The following is a 13,139-nucleotide window of genomic DNA, read 5'->3' as shown; positions in this document are numbered from 1 at the left end:
ATATGTGTGTGTGTGTGTGTGTGTGTGTGTGTGTGTGTGTATCTATATGCATGTGGAGTTAAATTGTGGAATTCATTACAGACAGAGCTTATAGATGTGTGTAAATATTTTTCAGTTTTAAAAAAATTATAAAAGAATATTCAGAGCGTATGAATGATGGCCTATTATGTAGGTTGTAAATAAATGTGTGAAAGCTGATTTTTTTTTTGTTAGATGTGTCATGTTTAAGAAAGGGACAGGTATAAGTTTTCTTTTACCTGCTGCTTTTCTAGCATGGTGGTTTTAGGTTGCTTGTACATAGCCATGTGCAAAATAAATTTCTTGGAAGAAAAAAAGAAGCTGTCTGTTCATTTCAATGTGGAAATTGCTGGTATTTCATAAACAATGCCCAACTACAAACAAAGCATGTACTCATACAGTGTGACAGCTATACAACATAATTAACAATGACAAAGAAGTACAGCCACTCAATTGACAAGAAACAAAACAGTCATTGACAGAAACTACCTTGATTTTCATTCAACAGTATAATCAGGGGAGAGCGCGAACGCAGTCCCCCACTACCAGAAATTATGCAGTCGAGATTCCCACATTTGGGGAATTCGCAGGGGTCAGCACAACCGGAGTGCAATGGCTGAGCCTCACCCTGGGTGAACCACCTTCATGATCATGGTATCTCCCCTGCCAGGTAAGTATGAGTTGTACAACTCACGGACAGGAGGGTCATTCATACACATACTAAAATAAGTCATGGTATTACGTGTCTATGAACTAACTAAACCACAGCATACAGGGGATGTTATTACACAAGATTTATTTTTATAGGTGTAGGTTTGTGTAAACACTAAGACATTGTTATTTATTTTGTTTCAAAAAAGACTGATGTTTCCCATAATGCAATGCTGTTCATGAACCGCAAAAAGCTAACTGAAAATCACCCTGTTTTACAGTTTTGATGCCCTGCAAGTGACTAACAGCCTAGCAGACAGTTCAACTGGATCAACAGTGAATCCAACTTCAACCACAAACTGTTTACTTCACATCTGACATCCAAAAAACAGAATAAAAACACAAACATACAAGTCACATGTTCTGTTCTGCTAACAGGGCTACCACTTCCTGTTTCTTTGTTATCTGGCGTTGGGAAACAGACAGTCCTGCTGCTGCTGCCTCCTGTTGTTTTGGAGTGTAAACAATGTTAGTTTATGATGGGATTTAACATAATATCCATAAAATGCACAACTTGGTGTTTTTAATGATCTGGTATCTAACTTAACATACTTATATATATAACTGATTATAGAAAAACTCCATTTAGTTGTTCATCAGGCTGTAAAACTACAACTTAGAGATCTGCTGCCATCTAGTGGAAAACCAGCGTAACTGCTGATTTCAACCATGTAATGAACGTCTGAGCTATGAAAGACCTCCTCATGTTAACTCTGACTATATGGCGACTTCATTTAAGTTGCAGGTTAGCCTAACTGTACATCAGTTAGAGTTGCACAAAACTGGGAGGGGGGGGGGGGGGGGGGGGGGGGGGGGGGGCGTAAAGAAAAAACAAAACAAAACAAAGCATTAAGATTACTCCATCATTTAATAGGATATAAAAATAGAGAATATGTGGAAAGAAGACAAGATTGCCTGTATAGACATATATGAAAAAATAAATTTAAGTTGAATTTTGGAATAAATCTGGAAAAATGCTTAAAATTAAAATATTTTTTTCTTTTCATACAACCGGTAAAATGTGAAACATCTATGTTTAAGGTTTAGTTCAAATTACTTCGATGCACAAAACAGTGACATAAAGTTATTGAGGAGAGGGTAAATGAGGTTGTTAAAAACGGTGCAGTACTACAAAGCAAATAAAAAGATATCCAAAGTATAAATCTGTAATCTGGTTTATCATTCTTTAAAAGTCAGGATACTGCTAAGCAGTACCCCAATAGTGATTATTCCAGTAAACCAATACAGGGTTTCTAACTGTAAATAGGTGTCTGTTCATTTCAATGTGGAAATTGCTGGTATTTGATAACTTTGATCCCATCTCTGGGGCTGCTCTCCCCCCTTTATCCAAAGGTCTATACATAATTTCCCTACTTAGTCTTTCATAAATCCGCCCCATATGAAACGGAAGGTTATTTTTCTGAGAGTGGCTATTATTGTACGAGATGGAGGAAGAGTGGCAGCAAGCTGGGCTACCGATGCAATAACTTCTGTTTTCACAACTAAAATTTTTCCGAAGAGAGAGAGAGTTCTCTATCCTTCCACTGAAAGAGTTTTCCTTGTAATTTTGGTATTTTTGCATGGCAGTTTTTTGCTTCCATATCTTTCCCGATTTGGACTCCCAATATTTTTATTGTGTCCGTTCTAATTGTCAAAAAGTTGTCACCAATTAAGGTATAGTACTTCACGCTTTGATTTATTTATTTTTGTGCCTGATGCCAAAGAAAAATGTTCACTGATTTGTAGTGTCTCACTGATGGACTTATTATCAGACAAAAGATGAGTTACGTCGTCCACGTATAAACTCAGTTTGGTAGTCTCACCCATACTACCTGGGGGGGACAGGCCCTTTATGTTTTCTGCCTGTCTAAGAGCACATGCCAAGGGTTCGATAACCAAAACAAAGAGAATTGGAGAAAGAGGACAGCCTTGACGGACACCTGACTTTTATCAAGTGCCGCAATAAGGGAGCCGTTTATTAATATTTTACTGATGGAGTCTTTATACAGGATGTCCAACCATTTCCTAAAATCACCACTAAAACCAAATCTATCCAGAGTCATTTTTATATATTTATGGCTTACACTGTCAAAAGCTTTTTATAGATCTAATCCTAAAATGCAGAGAGGAAGATTTCTCCCTTCACAGTATAGGAAGGAGTCCCTGAACAGTGCAAGACTGTCTGTTATTTTCCTTCCTGGGATAGCACAGGTTTGCTATCAAAAAGCACAACTATAAATAAAGCGTGCACTCATACATGTGACAGCTATATAATGTAATTACTAACGATCAAAAAGTACACCCTCTCAACTGAAGTGAAACAAAACAGTCACCGGTAGTAACTACCTTGATTTTCATTCAACAGTATAATCAGGGGAGAGCGCGAACGCAGTCCCCCACTACCAGAAATTATGCAGTCGAGATTCCCACATTTGGGGAATTCGCAGGGGTCAGCACAACCGGAGTGCAATGGCTGAGCCTCACCCTGGGTGAACCACCTTCATGATCATGGTATCTCCCCTGCCAGGTAAGTATGAGTTGTACAACTCACGGACAGGAGGGTCATTCATACACATACTAAAATAAGTCATGGTATTACGTGTCTATGAACTAACTAAACCACAGCATACAGGGGATGTTATTACACAAGATTTATTTTTATAGGTGTAGGTTTGTGTAAACACTAAGACATTGTTATTTATTTTGTTTGAAAAAAGACTGATGTTTCCCATAATGCAATGCTGTTCATGAACCACAAAAAGCTAACTGAAAATCACCCTGTTTTACAGTTTTGCTGCCCTGCAAGTGACTAACAGCCTAGCAGACAGTTCAACTGGATCCACAGTGAATCCAACTTCAACCACAAACTGTTTACTTCACATCTGACATCCAAAAAAAAGAATAAAAACAAACACACAAGTCACATGTTCTGTTCTGCTAACAGGGCTACCACTTCCTGTTTCTTTGTTATCTGGCGTTGGGAAACAGACAGTCCTGCTGCTGCTGCCTCCTGCTGTTTTGGAGTGTAAACAATGTTAGTTTATGATGGGATTTAACACAATATACATAAAAAGCACATCTAAGTTTTTTAATAACCACAAATATACTTTAATTACTTGGCTTACATCAACTATCAAGTACCATCAAGTAATTTAAACGTTCGTCAGGCTGTAGAACTACAACTTACGGTGCGCTGCTGCCATCTAGTGGTGAACAGATGTAACTGCATATTTCAACCATGCAGTGTATAGAACTATACACTATAAGAACTATAAGAACTAATACACACCATGACTTCTAAGCTACTAATAATCCTTTAAGAAAGTAAATCACGGTTTATTTGTGTGTATCTGAGAATGGGCGTTTCATTGACATAATGCAATGCTGTTCATGAACCACAAAAAGCTAACTGAAAATCACCCTGTTTTACAGTTTTGCTGCCCTGCAAGTGACTAACAGCCTAGCAGACAGTTCAACTGGATCCACAGTGAATCCAACTTCAACCACAAACTGTTTACTTCACATCTGACATCCAAAAAAAAGAATAAAAACAAACACACAAGTCACATGTTCTGTTCTGCTAACAGGGCTACCACTTCCTGTTTCTTTGTTATCTGGCGTTGGGAAACAGACAGTCCTGCTGCTGCTGCCTCCTGCTGTTTTGGAGTGTAAACAATGTTAGTTTATGATGGGATTTAACACAATATACATAAAAAGCACATCTAAGTTTTTTAATAACCACAAATATACTTTAATTACTTGGCTTACATCAACTATCAAGTACCATCAAGTAATTTAAACGTTCGTCAGGCTGTAGAACTACAACTTACGGTGCGCTGCTGCCATCTAGTGGTGAACAGATGTAACTGCATATTTCAACCATGCAGTGTATAGAACTATACACTATAAGAACTATAAGAACTAATACACACCATGACTTCTAAGCTACTAATAATCCTTTAAGAAAGTAAATCACGGTTTATTTGTGTGTATCTGAGAATGGGCGTTTCATTGACTGCAGTAGTATGTTATATAAAATCTACAGGTAGGACTTGTACATTTTAGATCAAATCAGAGAGCAATGAAACCTTGCTCAGTTCATGTTGTAAATACGGGAAGGCCAAACAAAATCTCTTCCTTCACCGGCCTGACAGAAACAAAAGATGGCATATCTTTCATTCATGGAACATCATCATTACACTGCTGTACATTATTTAAAATAGATAGTACAACATTAAGTTGCTTTTTACATTATAAGGGAGGGGGTGCACCGTTCCTGGAAGTACTGCAATACCAGGTCGATGCGTGGAGTGGACGGAGCAAGCCCCTATTCCATCTCCCTGTTCCAAAAATCAATTTAATATATGGTCCCCGGGTAGGGGACGTATCAGATATTAAACTGATAAGAACAGATACTACACTTGATCTTAGCCAAAAGGCCGAGAAGCGATACCCATTAACTCTCAGAGGCAGCATAGTCATTCTCTGCAACACCATTCTAACTCACGGATTGGAAAAATAAAAATGATGAAAAATTCACACACAGCCCAGATAAGCTCAGAATAGGTACACTAATGATCGACAATACAGATCATAAAACACTGGTGTTGTTATGCATTCGTAAGTTAAATGAACCGATATCCACAAAGGCAGCATCATGTTACTTCCTGGACACGTGGTACCGTTTAGTCCAATAGCAAGCAAAGGAACATAAAGATACTAAAAACACTTTTTATCTGCAGATATGTTTAAATATATGCAACACGTTGATATGTACGGATAAGCGGTTTTTATGCTGAACTGTATTCAGTGAATTGAAGCGTTTTGGTAGCGATAAAAACTGTGCTTTACAATACACGCTCATTACAAAAAAGCAGCAGCTGCAGCGGTCTCTAATGGCGAACAGCGCTAACCACACGCTTCATGTTTTCTACACACGTGGCTGCAGACACGCAGACTGTCAAAACCCAACTGACAACAAAATGACTAAATTAACTAAAAACGCAATGACAGGCTATAATGTGTTTTTTATTTATTTATTTATTTTAAGAAAAAAACATACACAAATTCATTCTAACCCAACAACTCGTTAAGCACCAAAGGGAACTTGTTCGCATGTAACATCTCTGGGATTAACCGGACCCTGACACGCCACACCTCAACCTCCTTTCTCATATAGCTGCACCGAACTATTTTACGCAACTGAAATTGCATTTGCGAACCATGTAACTTTTTTTTTAACTTCTAGCAAAATTTTCAGGAGTGGATACAATTAGGTTTACTTCTATGACTCTGAATATGTCTGCATGAAGTGCGTGGCGTTAGCTAGCTTAGCTATCTGCCCACAGAAACCATGTTGCGTCAACACAAGTTGCACAAATGTAACTTTAACGTATTTTTTTGTTACCACGATAGTCTGTCTTTAAATTAAGAGTTAAAATACTTCACTCTAGATAATTATTTATTAAACATTAACTCACTGCGACTCTTTCTTCATCTTCGCGAGTCCGCCACTCGATCCTCGTGTGACCGACCGGACCGAAGGCGCAGTAAACTTGCATCGTGCATTGTATCCTGCGCATGCGTACACCTCGTACCGTATTTAGCTACTAGCTGTACAAAAACTGTGAATAATATCATATACCAAACGTTACATCTATTAACCGGCTTAACTTTAATTTTATGTGGGTGGAAAAAACACACTACATCTAAAAAGGGAATTTAACTAAAAAATATGAAGATGGAGGTTTATGAGCATTGGAATTCGACAACAACAAAAGTACCATAAAGATAAATTGGCTTAATTCATTCTTAAAAAATCAAAATAACTTATGGTTTATAATATTTGGGTTGTTTGACATTAAACATAAAGGCAACTGTGTATATACACACATATGTGGTTTCTGAAACAGAGATTTAGTACAACAATAAATCATTATACAACTACATCTAAAAATATTTCAGGAGTTTGCTGTAGCCTACACTTCACAACAAACGCAACTAGAATTACAAACATACTCAGCATGCAAATATCTGAGGTTATACAGTACCACAATAAGGAAATAATACAATACTTGTAAAGAAGGATTTTTGGCAGGCAAAAACCACTATTATGAGGCCAGTTTTGCCTTCTTGTTTTTATCCTTATAGTCTGGATACAGCCTCATGTTATTTATCTGATTTAAACAAGCACACAGAGTGCATGTGTTGAAAATTATGTGTTTGGGTTGGTGTCTGTGAACTTAAGTTATTAGCTGGTTCCTTGTTAGGATGGCCTCTCCAGGTGTCACAAATGCTCCACCCTACCACCCTACCAATAAAAAACAATGTGCTTTAGTCTATGTTTACAAGCTATTCATCAACATGTCTGATCTATCTTGCGGATGTATTATGTCTAGGCTAGACTGCAGCTGGTTCTCTGTCAGTTTACAAGTCCTGCTAAACTTCTGATTTGTTAGTAATGTGTTTAAATGAGAGCAAAGCTGCACTCCTCTCATACCATTGGCAGATCAATTGAACGTGGTGATAGCCCATATATTTCCGCACATATCAAGTTATTGATTGGAAACTAATTTACAAACACAGTCTACATAATATTCCTATATGGAACTGCCAGTTCATAATTGTTAGAAACAATTCCCTCTTTGTTCAAAAATGGTTTGAAAAAGGAATTTGGTCATTAATGCACTTACTAAACGACAACATGAGCTCTTTTTTTTTTTTCTTCTTTTTTTTTGAAGATTTTTCTGACCAATGCATCACACAAACAGATAAAAAAAAAAGAATCCATCAAAACTACAAGGGTTATCCCTTGAAGTATTATATGCTCAGTATCCTCCTTATTTATGTGTAAAGAAGTTTCTTTTGATTTGTATTCTTTGGATTTGGGTTGTTTGACATTAAACATAAAGGTAACTGTGTATATACACATATATGGATGTGTGGTTTCTGAAACAGAGATTAAGTACAACAATAAATTATTATACAACTACATCTAAAAATATTTCAGGAGTTTGCTGTAGCCAACACTTCACAACAAACGCAACTAGAATTACAAACATACTCAGCATGCAAATATCTGAGGTTACACAGTACCACAATAAGGAAATAATACAATACTTGTAAAGAAGGATTTTTGGCAGGCAAAAACCACTATTATGAGGCCTAAAGGGTTTTGGAGTAGAAGGAAGTAATTGGCCAGTAATATGTAAAATATATCATACTTGATTAAACTGTAGCCATTCAAAGGTGCATTTTTTTTTTATTTGTCTACAATTTGAGGTCCCTTATCACTTTTTGGCAGGCAAAAAACTCTTTTGTAAGCGCCAGTTTTTCCTTGAAGGGTTTTGGAGTGGATTCTGCATTTTATTGACAAGAAATGGGCTGTAATCAATTAATAATATTCATGAACATAAGTGGAATTAAACCTTTTTTGTAAATCAACACATAAATCATATACTAATTGGACTTCACATACTAAAAAAACAAGCAACCAAAATACAAACACATGAAACCAAAGCATTAAAGCAGCAACATGCCTGAATATGTTGTTGTCTGCAGTTGTAATTAATCTGTTAAAGCACTCGCAAAAGCATACTTTCTTGGTTAAAATAGACATTCTGTCACTTGCATAAAACGGTTTTATACGGTGAGGAACAGCAGAACACAAGAGACACTATTGAGAAACTGTGCGACACAGCCTTAACAGGTTGCGCGCTCTCTCGCAGCAGTCTAATCAATTTCTGGGAGACGAACACTTTATGGCATGACACCGGTCCACCGACATTTCCGGTCCATCTTGATTCCGGTCCGGCCCTTTTCTTCTTCCCCCCGGAACCTTCTCTGCTTTGTGGCCCACGTGTAGGATTAATTAGGTTTTTATTATAAGAAATCAGTTAAAGATTGAACCAAATGGCGTCATCCTTTGAGCAAATGAGGGCGAACGTTGGGAGACTCTTGCGAGGAATTGATAGGTATGAATAGTAGGCGCAAAAATCTAATAACCGGGCTTTCAAGCTAACAGAAGCCTAGCCGGTTTGCTTTTTGCTAACGTTTACTAAATTCGTTCAATGGCAAATGAACATTTGCCACAATTAGTGACATTTTTTTCTAAAGTCTGAAATAGACTAATTGGGTCTGTTCGGTGTTATATTGGGATGACAAGAAAAGCTCGTCTAATAAAGCGAACAATAATGCGAGTAGCTGTCATGCTGTATATAAACAGCAGTTAGCATTCGCGAAGTTGCCTCGGTGAACTGCACTTAAAATATTCGTGGACCCAAAAGTGTCTCATAACACTCAGCGTCTACTGTAACCGTGCATTAATGATATTTCACCCTTTTAAGACCCTGTCTGTCTGGATGTCTTGATGAAGCTCATGTTCCAGTCAAATGTATTGTTGAAAGCAGCTCATCAAAATTCAAACCCTCTAACTTTGCTCAATGTAGGGAAAATGTGAAAACTTTAGACCTGTAGTATAAAACTAATAAACAAATAACACAATAATAATGAAGCCATTCAGAATTGATAAGTCATTATTACGTGTCTTCTCACAGGTACAACCCAGAAAACCTTGTGACGCTGGAGCGCTATGTCGAGACGCAAGCCAGAGAGAATGCCTATGACCTGGAAGCAAATCTGGCTGTGCTGAAGCTGTAAGTTGCTCCAACACTGAGATGATATGATACTAGAAAATATTAAAATGTAGGCAAATCTAATCTGACATAGACAAACATCTTTAGTCATCCAAAAGCCTAGAAATCTTTACAATTCTTTTTTTCCCTCCTGGCTTGACATCTCCTTAGTTAGATTTGTGTGGGTGTTTCAGTAAGTTTATTTCTTCCAACAGAAAGATGACTCTTCTTATCATTAAATCTTCAGGTACCAGTTTAATCCAGCCTACTTCCAGACTCATGTAACTTCACAGATTCTGCTGAAGGCTCTGACCAACCTGCCACACACTGACTTCACTCTATGCAAGTGCATGATTGACCAGACACACGTATCCTTTTGGTGCTATTTCATCTATGTGATTTCTTTAGACTTTAGTTTTGTCATGCCTCACACAAAACAGTGCAGCTATGTAGGACTATGTGTAAACTGTGCTAGGGGGCTCTGTTTTGGGGTCTGGGGGCGTTTCCTTGACTACTGTGTCGCAGCAAGAGGAACGACCCATCAGACAGATCCTCTACCTTGGGAACCTGCTGGAGACTTGTCACTTCCAGAGCTTCTGGGTATGATACTCATTTACACAAAACATGGGCCGCCAGTTGCCAACCACTGGCCTAGACTGAAAAGTTTGTACACTCTGACATCACATATCCACAGAAGATATTGTCTCGATTTCCAAACTTACACAACTGTTTCTTTTTTCTTTCGTCTTCCTGATAGACGAGTCTTGAGGAGAACAGAGAGCTCATTGACGGCATTACTGGTTTTGAGGACTCCGTTCGCAAGTGTGAGTATTTATTTATTTTTTCCCTGAATTATGTCATTGGAAACACTAATTACAGTAACTAAAAGCAGATGGTTAAACACGCATGTGGGAAATGATCAGAAACGGCCACACCCAAACTGCAGAAATGCTGCCAGTCACATGAATGGGTCAAATCTCTGTTTGAACATGTTTAAGTTATCTTCCTCCTCAGTCATCTGCCATGTAGTGGGCATCACCTACCAGACCATTGAGCATCGGTTACTGGCTGAGATGCTGGGAGACCCACTGGGTAAGAAGTGTGACACATGTTGACAAAGCTGTTCAATAGAATTAATCAGAGTTTTTAGTTTAGAACTATAAAACACAGTCCACATATAAAATATGATTATTTTTGTAAAAAAAAAGAGAGATTTCTAAATATGTCAATAATGAAGAAAGATTGGCTTTAGGGCTTCATTCATCCACAGAAAAAGTTTCACATGATATGACTCGCTGTTCTTTCTGTCTGCACAGACACACAGGTGAAGGTTTGGATGAATAAGTACGGCTGGACAGAGAATGAGGACGGACAGATCTTCATCTACAACCAGGAGGAGAGCATCAAGCCCAAGAACATTGTGGAGAAGATCGACTTTGAGAGTGAGTGCTGTCGCTCCAGCTTGTTCACAAACTGAGTGAAAACTGAGCCTTTTTTTAGCAACAATTAAAGATCTGCAAAACAAAGTTCCATAGAACAGGAAAAACCTCTTTCATGTGTTTTTCAAGCCATGACTGATGATTTTTACTGCAAACTGGGGTGATATTATGAGGCATGTATGACATTTTATACACTGCACTACGTCAGTTCTGCATAGTTAATGTCAACCCTCCTCTGATTCCACAACGCCGTAATGATTTGTGAAAGAACTCACTGGTTCAAGGTTAGGCCGGATTGTTTGGGTCCTTGGTGAACAGGTGAAGGCAGTGTGGCGAGGGGCTTCATGACCTGGCCTGGGATGCTGTTGTTTGCATCAAACTGAGCATGGAAGGCGTTAAGTTAGTACAGAAGCAATGCAGTGGATAGTTTTGCCTTCCTGTTTTTATCCCTATAGTCTGGATACAGCCTCATGTTAGAAAATAGAATAGAATAGAAAATACTTTATTAATCCCTTTGGAGAGTCCTCAGGGAAATTTGGATATTATTTATCTGATTTAAACAAGCACACAGAGTGCATGTGTTGGAAATGATGTGTTTGGGTTGGTGTCTGTGAAATTAAGTTATCAGCTGGTTCCTTATTAGGATGGCCTCTCCAGGTGTCACAAATGCTCCAACCTACCAATAAAAACAGTGTGCTTTAGTCTATGTTTACAAGCTATGTACTTATTGATGTGGCCATTGACTGCTTCCTCAAACATCTGCCAGTCCGTTGTTGTAAAGCAGTCCTGTAAGACCGCAACAACAGAGTTAATATAAAATAATAATAAAGCCTTCATCCCGTCCTGCCTGAATTCTTGTTTCTGTCATGCCAAAAGGTCGAGAAACCGTCAAGCTTGACGGCACAGTCAGGAATGCAGGGCTGCAGCCACGACTCCACATGTCACTCTGGATTGCTTCCCTCTCTGTTTTCCATTTTCTGCAGCTGTGTAGGATGCAGGGGAGAATGTCCAGAGTCAACAAAAGTCACCTTAGAGACCAAACTCACACACATCGTTACTTCCAAGTGTGTGTGCCGGTCATATCAAATGTTCAAAAGTCCAAAACGTGCAAAAAAGTCATAAAAATAAGTAAAAATAAACAAAAAAAACAAGTGAATTAACATAGGTGTGTCGTCAGTCAGGTCACCTTGTGGTGCAACAAGAAGTGGTCTCTACGTATTCCAGCGTGTGGCAACTAGTGATGAGAGGAAAAAATGCAAGAAAATCATATGCAAAGAAAAAAAAAAGGCTGACTGCTTATTAGAGACCTCTTGCTCTCAAACAAAGCCATCATTTAACGCTTCCCCTCCGTTGTTGTCAGTGGCACTAACGTGCTTTCCTGCAACCAGCTGCGAATGATGAACCTGTAACGTCAGCTTTAAAATAGTCCATTAGTGGCATTTATGGCAAGTCTTACGGGAGCTGGTGCAAAAGATGAAAAGAACCGTTTACCTGTTTCTGCACATTATGCTTTTGAAAATTGTTATACACCACAAGCTGAAAAAAAGTTTTGTCACGGCATGAGTCGGATACATTTATAAAGTGGCTGTGCAAGCTTTACATGTGACTACATATGACCTCGGACATACCGTAGACATCGCACCTGTGGGGGATGTGGGTGTTTTGCTACCTGTGGATTTGACACCCTCACTTAATTAGTTGTTTTTTCTTTTTAAACCTTTTGCGCAAATGTTGCTTCTCCAGTCTTTTTGCATCTCTGCACCACTGCCTCCTCTCCTCCCTCTCCTGTTGCTTCTTGAATCAGGACTGTCGGTGATCAGCTGATCGGCTTTCCCGCCCCGGCGCCGTCCCTCTTGTTTGTTTATCGTTCAGCTCGTGCTGAGGAGGAGGAAACTAGCAGGACGTTGATGCAAAGTGGGAGCCTGTTTTAATTCGACAGCCTTTTGTTTATATTATTTTCATAATCAGCTGAGGTTTGCTGGTGACACAGCTGTACATTTTAAGAGTGTAAATTTTAGCTTGTAAGCAATTTAGGAAACAAAGCCGTGTCCCATGAGGAACACCTTAAAAATGTTCAGGCTCAGATCTTTTTTTTTGCCATCACCCCTGCATATTATTTAAATGTATTTCAGTATTTGTTTTCATTTGGATTTGGAGGTTCTTATTTCTCATCTTCCTGTTTTGTTTTTCTTGTCTTTCCAGGTGTTTCCAGCATCATGGCCACGTCACAGTGATGCAAACACACCTAAACACACACACCAGTCACTACGCAGTCAGCTTGGTCATTTTTTTCCAAACACACCATTTTCAATAAAAATGAATCATCTTTACAACCTCT

General features: G+C 38.6%; 1 protein-coding gene and 3 non-coding genes across 7 annotated transcripts; 1 reads left to right on the top strand and 3 right to left on the bottom strand.

The window, feature by feature from the left end:
* Positions 1-532: 532 nt before the first annotated feature.
* Positions 533-696, bottom strand: LOC121646756. The gene has a single exon (XR_006011700.1). It is a non-coding gene; the product is annotated as a U1 spliceosomal RNA (small nuclear RNA).
* A 2,404-nt stretch (positions 697-3,100) lies between these two features.
* Positions 3,101-3,264, bottom strand: LOC121646739. Its single transcript, XR_006011683.1, has one exon. It is a non-coding gene; the product is annotated as a U1 spliceosomal RNA (small nuclear RNA).
* A 1,725-nt stretch (positions 3,265-4,989) lies between these two features.
* On the bottom strand, positions 4,990-5,180 carry LOC121646770. The gene has a single exon (XR_006011709.1). It is a non-coding gene; the product is annotated as a U2 spliceosomal RNA (small nuclear RNA).
* A 3,339-nt stretch (positions 5,181-8,519) lies between these two features.
* eif3k (eukaryotic translation initiation factor 3, subunit K) lies at positions 8,520-13,131 on the top strand. 4 transcript variants are annotated; one of them, XM_041995875.1, is made up of 8 exons: positions 8,520-8,702; positions 9,285-9,383; positions 9,610-9,730; positions 9,888-9,962; positions 10,120-10,186; positions 10,377-10,454; positions 10,679-10,857; positions 11,006-12,867. In XM_041995875.1, the coding sequence occupies exons 1-7, from the start codon at positions 8,641-8,643 to the stop codon at positions 10,837-10,839; spliced, it is 663 nt and encodes a 220-aa protein (XP_041851809.1). In that variant the 5' UTR covers positions 8,520-8,640; the 3' UTR covers positions 10,840-10,857; positions 11,006-12,867. The 4 variants fall into 4 exon arrangements, with proteins under 4 accessions (XP_041851809.1, XP_041851806.1, XP_041851810.1 ...); XM_041995872.1 differs by having other exon boundaries at positions 8,522-8,702; positions 9,885-9,962; XM_041995876.1 differs by lacking the exon at positions 11,006-12,867 and adding an exon at positions 13,004-13,131 and having other exon boundaries at positions 8,525-8,702; positions 10,679-10,804.
* Positions 13,132-13,139: the final 8 nt, after the last annotated feature.

Source organism: Melanotaenia boesemani, chromosome 9, assembly GCF_017639745.1.
Source record: "Melanotaenia boesemani isolate fMelBoe1 chromosome 9, fMelBoe1.pri, whole genome shotgun sequence".
NCBI lineage: Eukaryota > Metazoa > Chordata > Actinopteri > Atheriniformes > Melanotaeniidae > Melanotaenia > Melanotaenia boesemani.
The sequence above is the reverse complement of the archived record's forward strand: the minus strand, read 5'-3'. Positions and strand labels throughout refer to the sequence as shown.